Source organism: Emys orbicularis, chromosome 17 (assembly GCF_028017835.1).
Source record: "Emys orbicularis isolate rEmyOrb1 chromosome 17, rEmyOrb1.hap1, whole genome shotgun sequence".
Lineage (NCBI taxonomy): Eukaryota > Metazoa > Chordata > Testudines > Emydidae > Emys > Emys orbicularis.
In genome coordinates, this window is record NC_088699.1 from 14328680 (window position 1) to 14351502 (window position 22823).

The following is a 22823-nucleotide window of genomic DNA, read 5'->3' on the forward strand; positions in this document are numbered from 1 at the left end:
CTTTGTTTAGAACATAATCTTATTTTGTACTTTAAAAAAAATATAACGATGCTGCAGTGGTTTATTTCTATGCTCGGCTCTATTTCACTGACATTAAAAAAAAGCTGCTGTATAAAAAGAAAAAATTGGTCCTAGGCATCCTGCAGTTCCTTGACAAAGCTAATCGATAATCAGGAGGGGAAAAGAATGTTTGCAGGGAAAAGCAGTCATATTCCATTGTCTTGCAAGGAGGCTATTTCTCGCTAAAATGGAAAATGTGCTTCCATCATACATTCCTGCAAACAAGGCAGTCCACAAAAGCTGCTTGATTTTTGTCACTATTCCCAGGGAGATATTGGCATCTACGTATTTTACTGCAGGCAGTATTAAGAGTTATCTTTGATCATTGTTTTGGTGCTCTGTGGATTTTGGACATGTAGATGCTATCCTTGTTTACTGTTTCCTGGTGCTGGGTCCAGTTAACTGTTACTCCTTTACTACATTTGTACTGCTGAAGGCTCAAGTGATTTTTCTTGGTGATGACTGAACTAACCCATCCCAAGATCAGCTGGAATACTCAGCTTCTGGCTTGCAGTGAGCCAGCTATCTGCTTCCCCAATCTCATTAAGTATGTTTCAATAACAACTAAAATCTCTCTCTTCCCCCACTTCTCCTTTCAGTTTTGGATCATCCTTCACCCAGGGCCTGATTTCTTATCATTAACTAATACTTTATCTTGTGTGCATCTCTCACTCTTTCCACAACCATGACTTCCTAGGACAGCTACATTCCACTGGAACAATTAAACTGTTGAGCAATAGGGAGGAGGAGCCTCACAACTGCAGGAGACAAAACTTTAACGGGGGGAGGCGACCTGGATCTGGACCGTGGAACTCACTGACACATGAAATAAGGACAAATACTAACCTTGTCACATTCAGAGCTGAATGGAAAACCCAGTTTTTTCCCCCTAGGCTTCTCCAAAAGAGTGCCCTCACTTTCATATATACACAATATATTACATTCACACACACACACACACACACACACCTCTATATGTGTCAAAAAATGTCACCAATCAAAAAGGATGGGTAAAAAAAAAGAATTGCATCAGCTTGAACTTGGGTTGATAGATTAGAATTTATTCTTTTCCTTCAGTGTTCCTTTCCTTCCCCGAGAAAGAGAAAAATGCAGTAAGACCTCTTTTGTCAATGCAGAAGTTGTTTGCAACTATACACAGAAAAATGAGGGGGGAAAACATATAGCAAAACTGCTCTGTCATCCCAGGCTCCACTTTAGAGTGAATCAACACACACTTTTCAAGCTTATTTAGCAACACGTTCTGGTGCCAATTTATTGGCACCTTCCATTTTGAGCTTCCTACAACAGGCAACTGGATGCAGTGTGTGTGCATATGTGTTTATGTGTAATTAATTAATTGTATCCATTGAATTGTATCCATCTCAGAACAGGCTTGCTCTGTCAAGTTCCATCCTTTCCTGTCTTCAGATGCAAGCAGCCCACTGAACCACAGCCAAACAAAATTCTCTATTAACTGCTAATATAATAATAAGGGTCCATATCCCCAAGCCCTTTACTCACTTCTAGGCCATTAGCTGTGTGTTGGGTTGTTCCAAAACACTTGTGATCTGTGGAGTAGTTCAGATCCAAATACAAACACCGCACCTAGGACCAGTCTCTAATTCCAAAAAGTGAATGGCCACTAGAGTAGAGACAGAGACTTTCAAATTTTCTCATTCATGCAGCACTGTGTAAAGGTCATAGCTGACACTCTGGGCAGCACGTGACATGGCTTCCTGACACACTGTCTTAGCTCACTTTTCACACTTCATGGGAGATGTGTGTCTTGGTCACTAAGTGACTAGTTTTATTATTAGAAAGAAAAGAAAAGACAACGACCAAACTTCTTTCCTCTTTTTTAAAAAAAAGCAGGAAGCTGAAATCCCATGTGGAAAACATATTTGTGAAGAATCTCAGCAGAGCACCTGGAAACCTGTCAGACATTCTTTTCTCTCCAAGGCTGGACCTGAGAAGAACATCTATTTTAAATAGCAAACGAGATAGAAGGCAATTATACAGTGCCCATTTGTGAAATTGATTGATGGCTTTTCTAATTAAAGGGGGACATAGGGGCAGAGTGGTGATGGTGATGGGGGGGAACAGATTATTTCCCGTTCTAATGTCAATCCACTGGTTAGGAAAAGAAAGAACTCCTTACAAACACTGATAGCTGATGACTTTATTCTAATTTTCTAGTCAAATGGACCTGTTGAAAATTAACACAGAACTTTCAGATCTTGCTGCATCAGCCCAAGAGATTCACAGCCATTTCCTTAAATATTTTATGTAATTTCTTTCTGAATTACTTGACTTGAAGGGAAAACAGAAATAAAGAGGAGGTTACAATTGCTGAGTCATCAACTAGTGCCTGGTAAATGTCACCACAAAAGGACTGTGCTGGGTAAATTCAGAAGTTGTACCATGTTTTTTTCTACTGCCAGCAAACTGCACTGCATGCAGTAAAGATGGATGAAAGATGGTTGGGTAGGGAGATACCATGGAACCAGACACCTCAGTGAAAAAACACAAGGGATTATAGAACTGCAGGAAACACAGATGGAAAAGCCCATCTGAGTCCAACCCCTTGCAGGGCAGCTTTCTCCCGAGTGATGCACAGATGCAACGAAGTTCTGCAAGCATCCTTTGTCAGCACATGGCTAATCCCATTGGCTTCAATGGGAGTATACACCATGCTTAAATTTAAGCACGTGTGTAAAAGGATCGGGACCTATTTTATAGCACCCTCCTCCTACCAGACCAGGTTTTGCTCTTGCTGAAATGAGCTCCTTCCTGGGTTAGTTCTATCTGAGCTTTCTGAAGGAATCCAGGGAAGCTGTTCCCAGCAGGGTTAGTTGTTTTATTTTAAGCCTTCTCAGCAAACCAACCAAAACCTTGCAGACTCTTCCCTCAAAGTCTGTGCAAGCCAAGCAGTCCCTTCCCCAAGTCTGTCCCTCACAGCAGTTACTTCAGTAACCTAAATTTCCTGGCTCTTACCACAGAGTCTCAGCAATAAAAGACTCGGCACAGTCTCCCTCTATCTGTTTGGTTTCTGGAACAATTCATCTCTGCAGTAGCAGCAGTCCGTTCAGAGCCTGGCACCCAGCCCCAGAGCATTCTAGTCCTCCAGGTCCTACTGCCCTCTTTTATAAAGGTTTCTAGCTTTCTCAGATGCAGTGGGTGGGGCTAATCAGCCAGCCAGGCAGCTGCAGGTCTCTGACCGCCAAGCAATGGTATACCTGGTAAATACTTTGCTCAGTGAGGCTTGACCACTGTGGGACTAAGAAGTTATAGAACAAAGTACAGAATGAGGGCCTCATCAGACCAAAAGCTAGGGACAAACATGATGTCTGATAAGGCTATGGTATGGGAGTGAACCTCAGAGCTCCTAAGTGTTGTGGCCCCCATATGTTAATTGCTTTAATATGGGGTGGCAGGCTTTAACTAGTCAAGCAACTGATGCATGCAGGAATTAAGCAGAACAGTGTGTGTGCTATTTAGAGACAAATATGAACAACTGTAACCCTATCACCCATTAGTAAGAATTTCTCTCTCTCAAAAGTGGATTGTCTATAGGGCACTTGGGAACTAAAACAGGCATAGGGCTTAAAACATAGCATCTGAAATCACATATGGTGAGCAGTGAGGAAGCAGGGCGTGTCATAATATACTCAATGTTGAGTGCTGTGCTATTCATCATGCTTGAGGGGAAAAAATAGAGTGACGAGGACTCAGCCCCCTAATAAAATACTGAGAATCAAAAGCGATGGTGTTGCTCTAATGCCAGTGCTGTGGCATTGGAGTATTAAATGGACAGGGGGAGATTCAGAGTTCATAAATGCCTCGTTGAATACCTGCTCTTTCTATTCAGAGCCAACGCAGTGAACATGCTGTCCCTCTAGATGAGATAATTTTGTGGTATTTACTGGAAAGAGATTTGTTTTGGATAATCAAAAATGCAGTTAACATTTGTTGGAGCATGTTTTCATTTACATATGAATGGATACCGTCAGCAAAAATATCCTACAACCCTGACGTGTTTTGTTTTTTTTAAAGGACCGGCTAAGTGCTCTGCTTCATCAGGCTTTCTCAAGGGTACTAGCTAATTGCACAGAAGTTAGCCAGATGCCAGTCTCTCCTTTTTGGGGGAAAAGATGACCCGGTAATAAAAAAAGAGCTGACTTGCTCCCAGTGTCTTTCCAAAATACACCTCCTGCGGGTGCAGCTCGAAATGCATTCCTTGCAAGCGTCTGTTAAATGTTTGGGTTGTTTTGATGTGTGACCTATAGGCAAAAACGTGGGCAACAAGGACTCTACGTTCCAGAGTTCAGAAAATTGTCTCTTTCAAAGCTCAGTTCTTTTTCAGCCACGAGACTAGTGCATGGCCCATAGGGCATAGCAACATGCATTGCAGGAGCCTCCGCTTGCCCTCAATAATAGCAATTTCGATCGCTGTTGCTAGATCCAACCTTAAATTTATTTTAAAATGAAAACTTTTAGTTTGATTTGATTTAGTGCATTGCGCCCGACAAGAGAGACATGTCTGAGTCTTCCATTGACGGCAACTTACTCTGAAAAAGCCTGCAGCTTGACCATCTTTCATGTCTACCCGGCCCGTCAGGGGAGTGACTCTTCTGTCAACTACCACTACTACTCAGCCTAAGGACATCTTACTATACAGTGTTATCTTCTCCCTTTACTAGCTAACGGGCAAACTTTTAGCTTAGTAACTGTCTTTCCATATAACTGAGAAGATGCTCACGATCCTATATATTTGTTTTCTCAACTGCTGAGCCAAACCAATCAGGCAGGCGTCGGTTCGGATTTACAGCTGCAGTGAACCACGAGGGGAACTCAGAAGGGGAAAGCGTTGGGGACCATCTGGACTTTAAATAAACAGACTCAGAAGTGCTACTGCTTAACTCTTGGATTAGACCAATAGCTTCACTGTCACCTTTACTGGATGCTTCATATACCTGCTCCTTGAATGGATTCATCCACTAGTAAGAACTGTTCAACAAAGAGAGCTCCCTAGACTCCATATGGCTAAACTACCGGCCAGTCAGCCTCACCTCAGTCCCTGGAAAAATCATGGAGCACTTTCCTCTCTTCTAATCTTTTCCTTAGAAGAGAGGAAAGTGATCAGAAACAGTCAGCATGGATTCATCAAGGGCAAGTTATCTCTATGAGGAGATAACTGGGTCTGTGGATGAGGGGAAAGCAGTGGATGTGTTATTCCTTGACTTTACCAAAGCTTTTGATACGGTCTCCCACAGTATTCTTGCCAGCAAGTTAAAGACGTATGGGCTGGATGAATGGACTATAAGGTGGATAGAAAGCTGGCTAGACCGTCAGGCTCAACGGATAGTGATCAATTGCTCCATGTCTAGTTGGCAGCTGGTATCAAGCGGAGTGCCCCAAGGGTCGGTCCTGGGGCCGGTTTTGTTCAATATCTTCATTCATGATCTGGAGGATGGCGTGGACTGCACCCTCAGCAAGTTTGCAGGTGACACTAAACTGGGAGGAGTGGTAGATATGCTGGAGGGTAGGGATAGCATACAGAGGGACCTAGACAAATTAGAGGATTGGGCCAAAAGGAATCTGATGAGGTTCAACAAGGACAAGTGCAGAGTCCTGTACTTAGGACGGAAGAATCCCATTCACTGCTACAGACTAGGGACCGAGTGGCTAGGCAGCAGTTCTGCAGAAAAGGACCTAGGGATTACAGTGGACGAGAAGCTGGATATGAGTCAACAGGGTGCCCTTGTTGCCAAGAAGGCTAACGGCATTTTGGGCTGTATAAGTAGGGGCATTGCCAGCAGATCGAGGGACGTGATCATTCCCCTCTATTCGACATTGGTGAGGCCTCATCTGGAGTACTGTGTCCAGTTTTGGGCCCCACACTACAAGAAGGATATGGAAAAATTGGAACGAGTCCAGCGGAGGGCAACAAAAATGATTAGGGGGCTGGAGCACATGACTTATGAGGAGAGGCTGAGGGAACTGGGATTGTTTAGTCTGCAGAAGAGAAGAATGAGGGGGGGGGAGGCATTTGATAGCTGCTTTCAACTACCTGAAAGGGGGTTCCAAAGAGGATGGATCTAGACTGTTTTCAGTGGTACCAGATGACAGGACAAGGAGTAATGGTCTCAAGTTGCAGTGGGGGAGGTTTAGGTTGGATATTAGGAAAAACTTTTTCACTAGGAGGGTGGTGAAGCACTGGAATGGGTTACCTAGGGAGGTGGTGGAATCTCCTTCCTTAGAGGTTTTTAAGGTCAGGCTTGACAAAGCCCTGGCTGGGATGATTTAGTTGGGAATTGGTCCTGCTTTGAGCAGGGGGTTGGACTAGATGACCTCCTGAGATCCCTTCCAACCCTGATAGTCTATGATTCTATGACTCTAGGTGAAGGCTATGAAGTGAGGCCAATTGGTGAAAGAAAATATTTTCGCTGGGGAAAAAAAATAGTGTTTTCTTTGACTAGCTGAGAACTATTGAACAAGAGGCCCAGAGAAGTGACATGTACAGCAGCTGCTGCTTCTAAGGATCCTAGGTCAGTTTTTGATGCTAAAGATTTTAAAGCAGGCAAAATGTATAAAGTCATGAGTACTGTGTTGGTGTCCTTGATGAAAAGATTTGGTGGTCTCAGTTCAGTTACTTCACACAAAAAAAAAACCCCAAACCCACTATCACTATTAGCACGAGTCTGAGTAGAGAGGCCAGAGATTGAATGGTCCATGGATACAGAGCTATTCTTTTATCTCTAATGGTAATCTCTCCAGAAATACAAAGACATAGTGAGGGGCTACATTTTCAGAAATAAGATTAAGGTACTTGTGTTCTCACAAGTAACTTTCTGGGTGAGCAATGACAACCTTTGCATGAGCAACAGCAATGATAGAATTGTCCTCCTGTAGCATTTCTCATTTGAAGGTTTCAAAGCACTCTGGAAATTTTAATTAAGCCTCTAACAGTTCTTGGAAAGTAGGTAACTATTACTTCGCCTTGTGTTACCGGTGAGGACACTGGGGCAGACAGAGGTTTAGTGACTTGCCACAGTCACATATGGATTTAATGGCAGCACTGGGATTAGAACTGAAGTCTCCTGAACCCCAGTCTCTGTGCTCTAAGGACAACTCCTGCTACCTTCCAGTGACCCATTTTGTCCATAAAAATGTGTAAGCTGTGTGAGTACAATTTGCAGGCACTATATAGGTAGTTGTTTCAAAACTTAGCTCAATGTAGACAGGCAAAGACAGAGATCAGAAGAGTTAGGTGCGCAGGGCAAAACTGGGCCAATACGGTTTGTAAAGCCTCCAACATTCCTGTATAGAGGCAGCATGGAGCATTCAGGGAGCACACACTTATTTCTCCCACAGATGGCTATGATAATAAGGATCTTTTAATTTAAACTATGCCTATTTATGCACCACTGAGTGAAAAAGACAGTGGATTAAAGTGCACATAAAAGGAAATCATAGCCCTCAGCACTCACTCTCAAACATTCCCTTTTAAGTCTCTTTGATGAAGGGCTGCTATATTTTGTCACTAAGTGCAATCGACTCTATTATCAATTCTTTGTTTTGAACACCCACCTCAGAAGTCATTAAATACTTGGCTTCTTAATGAGAATAGATTATTCTTAGCCAATAAATCATTTAAATGCCATCTGCTCAAATAAAAAAGAAATTCAAAGAGTCAATTCACCCCCCAGTATATTTTCCCTCGGTTTATGATTTAAAACTAGAAGACATTAGTATAATCAATCAAATATAGCTTTTCTCCTAGGGGAAGTGTGAACAGACCACAGAAAAGGCTCAGTTTGGCTTTGACTTACACATCCGCTTTATGGACAACTTAGAAGCAATTCTTCCAGCATGACACAAATTCAGTACATTTCTCTTGACCGGGTTTGTTTAATTATTATTGAGAATATTTATTGTTATTTATCTTCCATTTATTTGGTAACTTTTATCCCAAACACTTTACAAATTATGGGCCAAGCCCTGCTTGCCTTATGACCAGGCACAGAACTCTTTATAAGTTGTACGACAGACAGACAATCAAAGCTGTGATAGCCTTCAACTATCCAAACCTCACACAGAGTTTCCTATGCCTCAGGGAATCTCTGCAAAGTTTGGCAGCTTAAAGTATCCCTCTGCAGAGTAAAGTCACCTTATATAAATAGTGTGTGTGTGTGTGTGTGTTGGGGGGGGTATTCTTGCTCAGTTCTCTAGTCAAAATATGTCGTTAGCTATTTTCTCTCATTTAAAAATCAATTTAAAATTAAAATCAAGAAAATCAACTAGGTTGTGTTTTTCACGTAGCTTGGATTGTCATTGCAAAGCTTATCACCGAAAGATAAATCCAACGTAAGGGAGGTGAAAGCTTCCTGTACAATAAAATACTTTGAAGGTGGTAAAAAAAATAATAATTATGGTTTAACCTTGGGGTGGGCGAAAAAGTAAGATTCTAACCCAAATCTGCCCGTCCTGTGAGATGAAACCAGACCAAACCTGTTTCGAGTTTAAAAAAAAAGAAATCAGTTCACTTCTTCCTCCCCCCCTGTTGTTTTTTATTTTCATATGCCTCTCTTCTGCTTCGTTCCAGCCAGGGTAAAGTTCTGAAATACATTAAAAAAGAATGACCTAGCTGTATGACTGGCCCATTTAGAAACCAGAATCACTGGAAATCGCATTAAATAACGCTCTCGTATGATTTATTCATTAAAAAGTTTAAATGTGTAGATGCTTATTACCAAAGGCTTCTCCAGCAACAGTAAATCACAGTGAAATCATGCATAAGCCTGCAAGCAAGTGCTCTTCCCAGCCTGGACTAAGGCTCTGATCCTACATACTCTGCAGTCAATGGGAATTTTTGCCTTTGATTTCAATTGGTGCAGGATCAAACACTAAAACAATGTTCATGCGACGCGTATGGTATAGTTATTGCCTCACTTTCTGTAATCCAGTATGAGTCTTCCATCTTCATTAAATAAACAGTTCTTTGCCCCGTGATGCCACTGCACTAAGATTTAAAACCTGCCTCAGTTTACAAGAGAGAGATGGCAAGAGAGTGCACTCAGTGAAGGGCCCTTTGGTCTAAAACAGGCTTCCTCTGTTGTCTGAAATTACCCAGATTTATTGACCTTCAGGGCCAGGTGCAAGGCCAAGCCATATACGCAGGCTGTTGCAGAGGTGGGCTTTGGGAGGAGAGGATTTGGGGGGTGAGCAGCTTGATTTTGTTGTAGCAATTTATTGCAGGAGTGCATAGAGCTTTGGATAGATAAATAGCTCCGATGATAGCTATATAGTTGTTATGAAGCGGTCATTGATTCATACGTCTTACATACTACACAAGCAAAAACCTACACAAAGTGTTATTCAGAAAAAACAGGCTGGGGTTTCAAAAGCATTCAGTGTTGGTCTATCACTGTCTTACATTGAAATCAAGGGGAGTTTTACCATTGACTTCAATTCCACTGTGTTTACAAAGGAATAAAAATCTTACTGCAGTTTGCACAATCTCATTAAAAGCAGTAATCCTTCCAAAAACAAACAAAAAAACAAAGTAATCCTATGTTTTGTCTAAAGTCAGTTTCCAGAGATGTTCTGGGACTTTTCAGAATAATCGATACCAAGGAAACAATAAATAATCACAATAATTTTACCTAATCTTATGAGGTCCTACCATTGTCATCTACGATTAATTGTCTGCATAAACTCAGAGTTACTAGATGTCTTCTGATAAAAATGCTACACTAAGTGTCTAATGCTGGTTAAAATGTTCATAATAGCTAAGCAAGCTTGCCTAAATCAATCTATTACAGTTCTGATGCGCTGCCATAATAGGTTAACCTGTAAAAGCTTACGAGGCAGCATGGAAGTGAGTTCCCCTGAGCCTGAAAACTCATTTGCCATCAAAATGCATGACGACAGAGGTTATTCTGGGAAATCTATTTGATAGTGAGGCCAATCTAAAAATATGTGCTTGTCCTGTGCAAAACAAATACTTCAAACTTGAAGTGTAGCCTGCAAGGATTCTCAAGGGCTAGACTGGGAGAAGACGGAATCCATCAATGAGTGGCGATAAAGCAAGCACAACATTTACTAATAGGATTGAATCTGCACAAGTTCAGAGTAATGATCAACAGCAGCAGATGAGTGCTTCGAGAACTAGAAAAGAGTTGTGATTTGGAATCTTAGGGCCTGATCCAAAAACCCACTGGCTTTCCATTGACTTCAGTGGACTTGGGATCACATATTTAGAGCTGAACCTAACCACACCATAAGCACACTGACCACTTTGTTGGCCATCTCAGCAAAGAGGCTGAATGAGTGAATATGATGACTGAATTATCTTTTTACTCCTGGAGATGGCACTTTTCACAGTGGAACATTAGCTGAGCACTGCAAGGAAAGCTTGCCCTACCTTCTACATCTACCTGGCACACAAAATGGAGAACTCCATTTTCCTGTGTTGTCAGTGTGGCCCTTTTCGCTATCATTAAATTCACTCTTAAAGTCAAAGTCTAAGAGGAAAACATAGGGGAAAAACACAAGATAAATGCTGAAAAATTTATTACAATAAAACACTATGTAAAGGTAACAAACACACCTATAATCCCCTCATTCTGGGTGAAATTCATCATGGTGCAGGGGTTTATCACAAGATCTGTATGCTACTTAAGCCCTATGATTGATACTATAACAATATACAATAAACACAAAGTCCAGAAAAATAAAATGTGGGTGGTGTCTAAAGATAGACACCTAAATCCATACTTAGTCCCCAGTATTGCATAAGCATCTGCTAGCATCCACCCTTGTCTGGGTGCAAATTCCCATTGAACCTGCAAGTCAGGATTGGGAGAAGCATTAGGAAGTCAATGGGTTTGGAGACCGGCACTAGCCTTAGGTACTAAAAGAGACTGCAAGGTTTTCATAGGTACTGAGCAGCTGCAGCTTCCACTATCTTCAAGGAGGAAGGATTAGCCATGTGAAGCTTTATAGAGTATTGGTAGGCAAAACTCCCATTGACTTCAGTGGGGGCAGGATATAACCATATATATATGCTCACTGGTGCTTTACAGTGTGATTTTTCTCCCTTGCACCAAAAGGGAAACTTAATTGTGTTAGAAAAGTGCATAATACCATAGAATATTGCATCGTCTTGCGGTTAGGGTACTAGACTGGTACTCAGGAGATCTGGGTTTGATTATCAGTCCCAGTCTGAGACCTGGATTCCACTCCTGGCTTGGCCTGCTGGGTGACCGTGGACAATGACTTTGCCTCAGTTTTCCCATCTATAAAATGGGGATGGCACTTGGAGATCTACTGATGAAACACTATATTACAGGTAGGTATTAATTATTATTATTATTATTATTATTGCCAGCTCTGCCAATGGCTGTGTATGTCCCTGGGCAAGTCACTTAATTTCCCTGGTCAGAATTTTCAAGATTAATTTGCAGTTCAACTGGAGACACCTTAATGGGGCTTGATTTAAGTGCTGGGCACCCATGCTCTGAAATTGTGGCCTCTCAAGGTGTCTTATGGTGGACAACAAAAAATTGAGGCATCCAGAGTCACTGGACTCTTGAAAATCTTGGCCTCTTTACCATCTGTATAACAGGGATAATATTTTCCTCCCTTGCAGGTACATTGTGAAGATAAAGCCATTAATGTTTATAAGGCACTCAGATATTGTGGTGATGGATAATCAGATGAGTTAATTCGGAATGAATCTTGGCCATTTTTTTTCTTCTCATGAAAGAAATCTATCCTGCATTCCTAGGTATTGGCAATCAATAACTCTCAACATTGAGTTCCATTGTTAGCATTTTTACAATGAACTTTAAAAAAAATTACATTTAAATGAATAGTTGTCTGTCTCTCAACACAAAGAAATGAAATACTATGTAAAATAACAACAAAATGATATAGCATTATCCAGTTTAATCAACTAGCTGTTTCAGAACTGTCATAATATACACCAGGCTGTTTAAACAGGACCCTTTGATTGTCATCTCTGAGACAGCCCTAGAAATGCGCTTTCATAGCTCAAGGACATTAAGTGGGCGTTTTGCTAAGTAAGTAAAGGTATTCAGCAGCAGTGCGTCTGCATGTCAGATTGAATTGATCTGTCCAGTCAAGTGTAGAAGGTACACCGAAAATGTCAGGAAATCCCATTATAACCATTCGGGAATGCTATGTTCACAACATTGTCAACGGACCCACAGACCATACAGCAGTGTTCCAAAACATTCCCTTCTGCATAGGGGCTAGCATATTCTACCACTACTACCAGAGAAAAATGACAACTCCAACTCCCAAGTCAGACAAGCATCCCTATTTGAAAAGGGAACTTAACTTTAAGCATCTGCTGAAATGCTCTTGAATAAGGAAGGATTTAAGCCTATGTTTTATTGCTTTTCTGAATTGGAGCCCCAGGGTCTGAGATGTCCTGCAAATGTATAAATCCTAACAAACCATGAGGCTGTCTTGCATAGAGTATGATGAACGTGTCTCGCCATAAATCTTCCAAATATTGGTAACTGCTATAATGGTTCTGTTTCACTGAGTTTGACTTCAGTGAACTGAAAGAATGAGAGAGGAGAAACTGGTACCTTTTGAAATAGCATCCCAATTGTGGGAAGCTGAGAGTCCCACCACTGCACTGTAAAAGGCTTGGAAATCAAACTCTGCCAGCTGTGAAATTAATAATTCTTTGAGCATTGTGAGAGGTAAATTTCAGCTTTGGAATGTGCTGTTTTTAGACAAGATAATCAATCAGTGATTTCACAGCATTTCTAAGTGACCTTTTGGTGCATCCTGCACAATACAGGAGGTGTTAGGTTATTTTCTTTTTCTTTAAAGTATTATGTTTCTTTGAACTCCCAGTAAATGCTGATCAATAACCATTAATCACAAAATACTGGATACACACAGACACAATATTTTGTGTATACACACACAAACTAAAAAAAATACTCCATTAAGAAATGCAAATCAAGAGAGCCCAATGGTGATGATTTAAGCATAAGATGATTGTTTCAAGTGTCACTTACTGACTTCTCATGGTGGGAGTTCTAATTTAGATGTGATCCATTACATGGTAATCATGATTTTATCTTTTTGGCAGAATTGGTCAATAGCAGCTCAGTTAACTTGGCAAGGAAGGTCTATTCATAAATCGTCTGCATGCATAAAAGAGTGCTAAGAGTCAGGACATCTTTATATAGCAGATTCTTTCACATTATAGGAAGAAACGTGAAAGAGGAGATGTTTTATGGAATCCAAAAATTACACCTTGTCCCACCTAGTCATTTAAAAAGCCTATTTCAGGGTCACATGGTACTCAAGAGGAAGATGGCTACTTAGTCCCAGACTTCTTGACTCCTCACATATTAATTAATCTCTAATCATTACTTTCCTCGCAAATGGGCAATAAGTTTCTGTCATAAACAATTAAATTAAACATCAAACGATTGAATAAGGATTCAAATGAAAAAATGAGAGGCAACAAAATATCTAAGCCTGAATCCCCTACACCAGGGGTGGGCAAACTTTTTGGCCTGAGGGCGACATCAGGGTTCTGTAACTGTATGGAGGGCCAGGTAGGGAAGGATGTGCCTCCCCAAACAGCCTGGTCCCTGCCTCCTCCCACTTCCCGCCCCCTGACTGCCCCCCCCCATCCAACACCCCCTGCTCCTTGTCCCCTGACCGCCCCCTCCCGGGACCCCCCGCCCCAACCACCCCCCCATTCAACCCCCCTTGCTCCCTGTTCCCTGACTGCCCTGCCCCCTATCCACACCCCCGCCCCCTGACAAGCCCCCCCCGGGATTCCCACGCCTATCCAACCCCCCCCCCCGTTCCTCGTCCCCTGACCACCACCCCCAGAACCTCCACCCCATCCAACCACCCCCTGCTCCCTGTCCCGACTGCCCCCCGGAACCCTCTGCCCCTTATCCAACACTCCTCCCCCCCCCAACCTCCTTACCATGCCGCTCAGAGCACCAGGACTGGCAGCCATGCGGCCCGGCCAGAGCCAGCCCCGCCGCCGCGCTTCCCGGCAGGAGCTTGCAGCCCGGCCGCCCAGAGCGCTGGCGGCACAGCGAGCTGAGGCTGCGGGGAAGGGAGGACAGTAGGGGACGGGTTGGGGGCTAGCCTCCCAGGCCGGGAGCTCAAGGGCTGGGCAAGATGGTCCCACGGGCTGGATGTGGCCCGCGGGCCGTAGTTTGCCCACCTCTGCCCTACACAGATGAAGCAGGAGACCACAAGGTCACCGTAAACCTAGCCCAAGCTGTCTCAGCCCTGAAAGAATTCCTCACAGACGGATAGGATTCAATCTCGAAAGGTGTAGGTGATGTAAAATCCCGAGTGGCTTGCTTGGAAGATGAGCTACAAAAGACTGCCATTGGAACCAGTGAAATTAAAGAAGAAAATGCCTCCTTAAAGCTTAGTCTAGACAAACATTTAAAGAGACGATACCGGGCTGGCCCTAGATTAAATGGTGCTGCCCCGATTCATTTGTAAAACTTTTGAATACCTTATTTTGTATTGCATTTGTAGCCCACTCCACGACTTTGATCCACAATTTGCCTGCATGGTTTACCCCTGTCATACAAGACTGACTGGCGATGCCGTGCCCTTGTATACCCACGAGGGCAGGGCTGACAACATTCTAGGAGGTTTGAGGAAAATGTAGTTCTCAGAAAGTCTGGCAGGTTCCATGAGATTCTACTAAGGTCCAGAACATTCTAGGAAGTTAGTGAAAAATGAACCTACATATGGAATCCCTGAATCATTTTACTTCAAACATCCTGTTTTCCCTTTTGTCGCTAACAACGAAAACAGCACCCCAAGCCCGGTGCCTCCCCCCAGCCCGGCACCCCAGGAGGTTGCCTGGGTCTCCTGCCCCTAAATCCAGCCCTGAGCCTATTTGCTTGGTTTAAAGCAAGAGCCTGGAGCCATCGTCAGGCTGGGCCATATTTTAGATGAGTTGTATGCCATCAGCTTGCTTTGCCTGGATAATTATCTCTTGTGAATTATCCAGGGGAGAAAATTGTCTCCGAACACATTGTTTCCAGCCTCTGCTGCTGAATATTCTGTAGGTCCAGAATAAAGATTGTGTAGAACCAGATATCCAGGAGCAAGTCAGACCATCCCTTTCCATCTCTTTTAACACATAAGTCTCGATTGGGCTCTTCAAGGACTGTTAAAAACCAAGCATGTCAAAAATGTAAAACTGAAACAAAAACAATACTTACCCCCTTACTTCAATCTCCTTCCTTTATCCTAAAAGGTCAACTGTATGAAATAGGCAAGATGTTTTTAACCTTGTTTTGCATATTATAATTTAAAATTTTCCCATGTTTCCTTGCATAATTACAGAGTAAAACACAGCTATTCCTTTCAAGGAAACATTGCCATAAAATGTACAGTTCAGAGCACTATACAGCAAATAATATTATTAATAATAATAATAATAGAAGCAGTTTATTTCTGTTTGTATATAGTTACCCATTATAATGGAAAGAGGCAGTATTTTACACATTTATCTTCCTCATAACGCTTCTCCTGTTGCATATTAATAATGCTGTTTTAGCAAGTTGTTAAATTATTTAACATTACTCTGAGGCTATTGTCTCTGTTTTGGCATTCCTTTTCCATATAGCTATGGGAAAGCATTTGCCCTGCAATCCATATTCTCTCTAAGCCTTTGACTCTTACTTTCAAGTGATTCAATTCTTCTCAGCTCGAGGGGTCAGTGTCCATGTTACTGGACTCTCTAATGAAGTGAAGACAAATGATTATGCAGGCACCTCTTGCTGCTGCTAGTGTAGGTCTGTAGTGTATCTCCATCCATCTTCACAGATCTCTGCTTTTCTGTTTAGTCCTCCTAAGTTTTTTGCACAATTGCAAAGGTGGCAGTCAGGAACATGGAAATTGTCACAGTGGATGAGCCCTGAGGTACACCCAGTCCAGTATCCTGTCTCCAAAAGCTGCCAGAACTAAATGCTCCAAAGGCAGACATAAGAACCTTGCAGTAGGCAGATATGGGGTCATCTGCCCTCCACATTAGGGCTTATCCTGATCTCTGATCATTGAGACGGTCTTAAATCCTGAAGAATGGGGTTTAATATCACTTCCACCATTTTTTTGATCATTTATAAATTTTAAGGCCAGAAGGGACCATGATGACAATTTAGTCTGACCTCCTGCATAAGACAGGCTAAAGGACCTGACCCAATAATTTCTGCATCAAGCTCCTAGCTTCTGTGAAAGAATATTCATCTGCTCTGAGACAGATTAGATGGCATATGAACCGGTGACCACTTGCCCACAGAGCACAATGCCTTCCACTGCTCCACAGAGCCATTGCATCCACAGAATTAATTATGACCTCTGGATATTCTCAATATCCGTATAAACATCCACACCCTTTTTGAATCTTGTTACATTCTTGGCCTCAACGATTTCTTACAGAAGTGAGTTCTATAGTTGGGGAACCCCCTCACAGCAGATCCCCCACTCGGGGCTCCCGCTCCTTAACAGAAGACGTAATTACTGGATGATATCTGTGCTAGTCATTTGTTTTCTTGGGGATTTTTTTTTTTAAATGACAACCTCTTAATCATCAGAGAAGTATCTGTGCATCCAACCAGATGCTCCCTACAGTACATGGGAGAGCTACACCATATCCATAAACAGCATCAAGGGCAGGAAAATGCAGATTTGGATCAAAAGAGGCCTGTTCTTGTCTTACATTATTTTAGAAGAAGCGCAAGAGTTACTTAGCAGGGACCCTGTGGATCAGCAGCCATAGGGCGAGACAGAGCAGGTGAACGAAGGCAGCAGCTAGATGGGTGAGGGAGGGAGAGGTAACAGATCAGCTTGACTCCTTATCTTTCCTCCAAAACCCACTCCCCTCCTCCCTTTCTCCGTCACTGACACAAAAAGCACAAATCTCCGCATCTCTCAGACCCATACATTGGGGGTTATCTTTGATTCCGCCTTCTCCCTCGCACACACATTCAGACTGTGTCTGACTTGCATCTAAAATCAGGGCTTATTTCTCTGCCTACACCTCATCCATGGCCCTTATCACTCACATCTCAACTGCTGCAACCTCTCCACTTTGCCACCCCTCCAACACACTCTCCAATGCAATCACAATGCAGCTGCTATTTGCCTACAGTTTCCTTGCCTATTGCTCTGACCACATCATCCCCATTTTTCATATCTATCCACTGACTCATCCTCTCTTCACAGCCCTCCCCTTCCTCAATCAGCCGCTCTTCCAGGGTTGCCAGGTGTCTGGTTTTCGACCGGAACACACAGTCGAAAAGGGACCCTGGCGGCTCTGGTCAGTACTGCTGACTGGGCCGTTAAAAGTCCGGTCGGCAGCACAGCGGGGCTAAGGCAGGCTCCTTGACTGCAGTGGCTCGGCGCGGCTCCCGGAAGCAGTGGCATATCCCCTCTCCAGCTCCCAGGCATAATGGCAGCCAAGGGGCTTCGCGCGCTGCCCCCGCCACAAGCGCCAGCTTCACAGCTCCCATTGGCCAGGAACCACGGCCAATGAGAGCTGCAGAGGCGGCGCCTGCGGACGGGGCAGCTCGCAGAGCCACCTGGCCATGCCTCTCTGTAGGAGCCGGAGGAGGGACATACTGCTGCTTCCGGCAGCTGCCTGAGGTAAGTGCCGCCCGGGGCCTGCACCCCTGACCCAGCCCTGATCCCCCTCCCACCCTCCAAACCCTTGATCCCAGCCTGGAGCACCTTCCTGCACCCCAAAACCATCATCCCCAGCCCCACCCCAGAGACTGCACCCCCAACCAGAGCCCTCACCCATCCATGCTGCAACCCCCTGCCCCAGCCCTGATCCCCTTCTCACACTCTGAACCCCTTGGTCCCAGCCCAGAGCACCCTCTTGCACCCCAAACCTGTCATCCCCAGCCCAACCCCAGAGTCTGCACCCCCAACCAGAGCCCCCCCCATGCCCCAACCCCCTGCCCCAGCCCTGATCCCCTTCCCACACTCTGAACCCCTTGGTCCCAGCCCAGAGCATCCTCCTGCACCCCAAACCCCTCATCCTCAGCCCCACCCCAGAGCCTGCACTCCCAGCTGGAGCCCTCAGCCCCTCCCGCACCCCAACCCCCTGAGCCAGCCCAGTGAAAATGAGCGAGTGAGTGAGGGTGGGGAGAGCAAGCAAGAGAGGGAGGGGGGATGGAGTGCATGGGGGCGGGGCCTCGGAGAAGGGGTGGGGCTCAAAGAAGGGGCAGAGCAGAGGCGGAGCAAGGGTGTTCGGTTTTGTGCAAGTATAAAGTTGACAATCCTACAGTCTTCCCTCTTATTGCGTTTTCCCCTTCTCATCCACGCTGTGTACAATGCCAGCCTTCTCCTGTCCACCTTCTCACCCATGTCTTTGTGCTTCCAGGCTGCTCTCTATTCATGGAACTCAGATCCAACCCTTCAAATCCCCTTCAACACCTATAAGAAATCTATCAACCAATGACAGCTAGGCTTAGGGGAGGGGAAAATAATAAAATGTCTATTTGTACGTTAACATAGATTAGACAGGTTATTGCCCGTTCACTCACTCTTCCTACGTCCCATATCTTTTTATATTGTAAACTCTTAGAAGGAAGGACCATGCCTGTCTCTGTATACTATGAAGAGAAACATCAATATTGGAACCTGGGCACTAGTAAAAGATCAGTAATATATCAGTAATAATAATGCTATACATAACTGAACAATAGCAATAACAGTTCTCCATTCCCACCCATGGCATTCGTTTTTGGGTCTTTTAAGGTACTTTGGGGAAGACTTTCAAAGGTACGTATGGGAGTTTGGCGCTCAGCTCCCACTGTAAGTCCATAGGAGCTAAGCATCTAATTCGCATTTGTGGTCTTCTCTATCGCTACTGCTTCCACATCCAACATTTCGATCACTGAAAAGTTACTGTGCAATAGGAAATTGTAGGGGTCACCACACTGTTACCATGTCCTTAGGACCACAGATTCCTAGAGTTGAAGGCAACATGACATCATCTAATCTGACCCCCCGTGTATCACAAGTCATTAAATTTCACCCAGTTACCACTGTATTGCGCCCAATAACTTGTGTTTGGCTAAAACATAACTTCCAGAAAGGGCTCTACGTCTTGATTTGAAGACGTCAAGAAATGGACAATACACCATTTCTCCTGGTAGTTTGTTCCAATGGCTAATCACCCTCACGTTTAAAAAAAAAAACCTGCCTTATTTCTAATTTAGATTTCTCTGGCTTCAGCTTCCAGCCATTAGCTCTATCTCCATTAGACCAGTTTTGCCTGAGATTTTTTTCCGGGATACACCTTTTTAGTGAGATGGTATCCGGATCATTCTGTTGTCAGCAGGGATTTAAAACCATATTTAAAGAAAATAGATTATAGGCCTGGATATTGTGTTCTTGGAGTTGAGATAAAATGTAGGTGTTTTCCCATGCCTACATTTGTAACAGCAGGCAAAATATGCCTGGTGGTAACACCCGCTTAGCACCCAAGTCCATAGCAGCACATTATAAAAGAGCAATATACTGTAGCAGGTAAATACAGTCCTGTAGCTGCTCAGACGTTGTCCGACAAATTAAATTATATGAGAAAAATCACCTGATTCCCCATTAATTTAAAAAGTTAACAATAAATATAATAACCTGAATTGTTTTCTCGTAAAGTGACATTTTAAAATCGACAATTAAAACCTGTACTTGTGTAGTGCAATGGGGTTCTGATTCCTTACTGGTGCCCTGAGTATGGATGCAATGTGACATAATAATATGTTCCTCACCTTGGAAAAGTGAAATCCCTCACCACAGTAACATATGAACACACACTCTACTCTCAGTCTATTACATCATTGCCACAATTTCTGGGCCATCTTCCTTATTCTACAAGTCATTCCATTTCACTGGCTCTCTTTGATTACTGAACATGTCCCTGGCTCCACAACATACCTGATTGGCAGTGAAGGGTCACCAGCATCCCACCAGTCTTTGGGAGGGCTAATGTACATGCACCATAACTCCCAGCTGTATCCATGGGCAGAGTTCTCATAACGCTGCACCTCAAAGTTGTCCTGCTTGATATTGTCGATTGATGGAAGAATAACCCTTTTCCGGTTTTCTTGGATTCGCGAAAGAACTGGCTCAGCCCTAAAAGGCCAAAAAAAGGAAACAGAAAAGGGGCATTAACTGCTGTTACAACACAGATGGACACAGTAGCACTTTAACAACCCACGTACCTGATGGCAACACTTAGGTTATGTCTATGCTGCAATCGGAAGTGTGATTGCAGGACAGGTTGGCATACCTGTGCTAACTTTAATCTACCCAGCTGGCTAAAAATAGCAGTAAAGGCATGGTGGCATGGGTTTCAGTGTGCATTATCCAAGTCTGCCAGGGACCCTCCATCTGTACTGGCATTGCCAGCCCGCGCTGAAGCCCACGCAATCACACCTCCATCTGCAGTGTAGACATACCCATAGTGAATGTCTTACTTCTGCTAGTTCGGACAGCACCCCTGTAGGACAGGACAAAGAAAAAGGACCCATTTCTGCTCTCACTGAAAATGTATAATTCCAGTGACTTGTTGGCGTTATAAAGATGCAAGGGACAGCAGAATCCAGCCAACAGACGTTAAGTGACTTGGACTAGGCCACACAGCTATTCAGGGCTTGTCTACACTAAGAAATTAGGTTGACTTTATCTAATTTGACCTGGAGCCTCTGAATTAATTAAGTCAATTGTGCATGGCCACACCATGCTTATTGTCTCGATGGAGTGCGTCTTCACTAGCAGTACCTGCATTGATGCACAAAGCGGTGCATTGTAGGTAGCTATCCCAAAGTGCAACTTGCCGCCGTATGTTTTGGGAAGTTTGTGCAATGCCTCATGGGATCAAAATATTGTCGCAGGGAGAATGGGAACATTGCGTTGGCATCCCATGGTGCATGGTGCACTGTGCTCAACGGCAAACAACTCAGTGGTTTTCGCACCTTAAAACTGCCGCGCGTACGCCATAACCCCAAAAGCCTGGAGCCTGCTCAGTTGTGCACTCTTGCTGTGAGCATCTCAAACACCTCACGCCTTCTCCTGCAGTATTTCCAGAGCTGAAATAGGGTCCGCTGTGTGGAACATAGCGATGTCCTGCAAGCACCCCTGCTGCAAGCCATTGAAAAAAACAATTCACAGTTGCTGCTGGCAGTCACAGAGCAGCTGCACTCTGTTGAACACCATTTCTGGTCCCGTGAAACAAGCACTGACTGGTGGGACTGCATTGTTTTGCAGGTATGGGATGACGAGCAGTGGCTGCAGAACTTTCGAATGCGGAAGCCACCTTCCAGGAACTTTGTGCAGAGCGTTTCCCTGCCCTGCAGTTCAGCAACATAAAAATGAGAGCTACTCTGACAGTGGAGAAGCAAGTGGTGATCGCTATTTGGAAGCTTGCAATGCCAGACAGTTACTAGTCAGTGGGGAATCAATTTGGAGTAGGTAAAATCAACCGTGGGAGCTGCTGTGCTCCAAGTGTGCAGGGCCATTAATCTAGGGTTACCATATTACAGGTTTTTAAAAAGAGGACACTCCACGGGGCCCTGGCCCCGCCCCTTCCCCGCTCCACCCCAACTCCGCCCCTTCCCCCAAATCCCCGCCCCAACTCCGCCCCTTCCCCGCCCTGCCTCCGCCCCAACTCCACCCCTTCCCCAAATCCTCGCCCCAACTCCCACCCTCCCCTGAGCGCCCCGCATTTCCCCTCCTCCTCCCTCCCAGCCACGCGAAAAGGGCTGCCCGAGCGCTACCGGCTTCACGGTTTGCCAGGCAGCCCCCAGACCTCCAGATACTGCGCCCCGGGCCGGGCGCTTCCCCAGCACAGCCGGAGCCCAGGAGGGGAAGCGCCCGGCTGGGGACGCAGGGTCTGGAGGTCTGGGGGCTGCCCGGCAAACCGTGAAGCCTGCAGCTCGCAGCCTGCCGGAGCTGCTCAGGTAAGCAGGGGACTGGGGCAGGGATGCCGGCATTTTCCCGGACATGTTCGGCTTTTTGGCAATTCCCCCCGGATGGGGATTTGAGCACCAAAAAGCTGGACATGTCTGGGAAAATCTGGACGTATGGTAACCCTAATTAATCGACTTCTGCTATGAAGGGTAGTGAGTCTGGGAAATGTGCAGGACATAGTGGATGGTTTTGCTGTGATGGGGTTCCCTAATTGCGGTAGGGCGATAGATGGCACGCATATCCCCATCTTGGCACCAGACCACCTTGCCAAAGAGTACATAAACCGACAGGGATATTTTTCAATGATGTTGAAAGCACTGGTGGATCACAGGGGGCGTTTCACCGACATCAACGTAGGATGGTCGGGAAAGGTTCATGACGCGTGCATCTTTAGGAACTTGGGTCTGTTCAAAAAGCTGCAATCCGGGACTTTCTTTCCAGACCACAAAATTAACACTGACGACGTTGAGATGCCTATAGTTATCCTGGGGGACCAAGCCTACCCTTTGCTTCCAAGGCTCATGAAGGCATACACCGGCCATTTGGACAGAAGTAAGGAATGGTTCAACTATAGGCTCAGCAAGTGCAGAATGGTGGTTGAATGTGCCTTTGGTCGTTTGAAAGGGTGCTGGAGAAGTTTACTAACAAGGTTGGACCTTAGTGAGGAGAACATCCCCATGGTTATAGCTGCCTGCTGTGTGCTCCACAATATCTGTGGAGAAAAAAGGGGGGAAATT

The 22823-nt window shown here is 44.6% G+C and overlaps 1 protein-coding gene across 1 annotated transcript in view; it reads right to left on the bottom strand.

Annotated features, from left to right (window-relative positions):
* The window catches only part of GALNT17 (polypeptide N-acetylgalactosaminyltransferase 17), a 278406-nt gene that overhangs the window by 149504 nt on the left and 106079 nt on the right, over nucleotides 1–22823 (bottom strand). The window contains exon 5 of the mRNA XM_065418385.1: nucleotides 20053–20250. Within this exon, the coding sequence (XP_065274457.1) occupies nucleotides 20053–20250 (198 nt within the window). The remainder of the gene's footprint in view (nucleotides 1–20052; nucleotides 20251–22823) is intronic.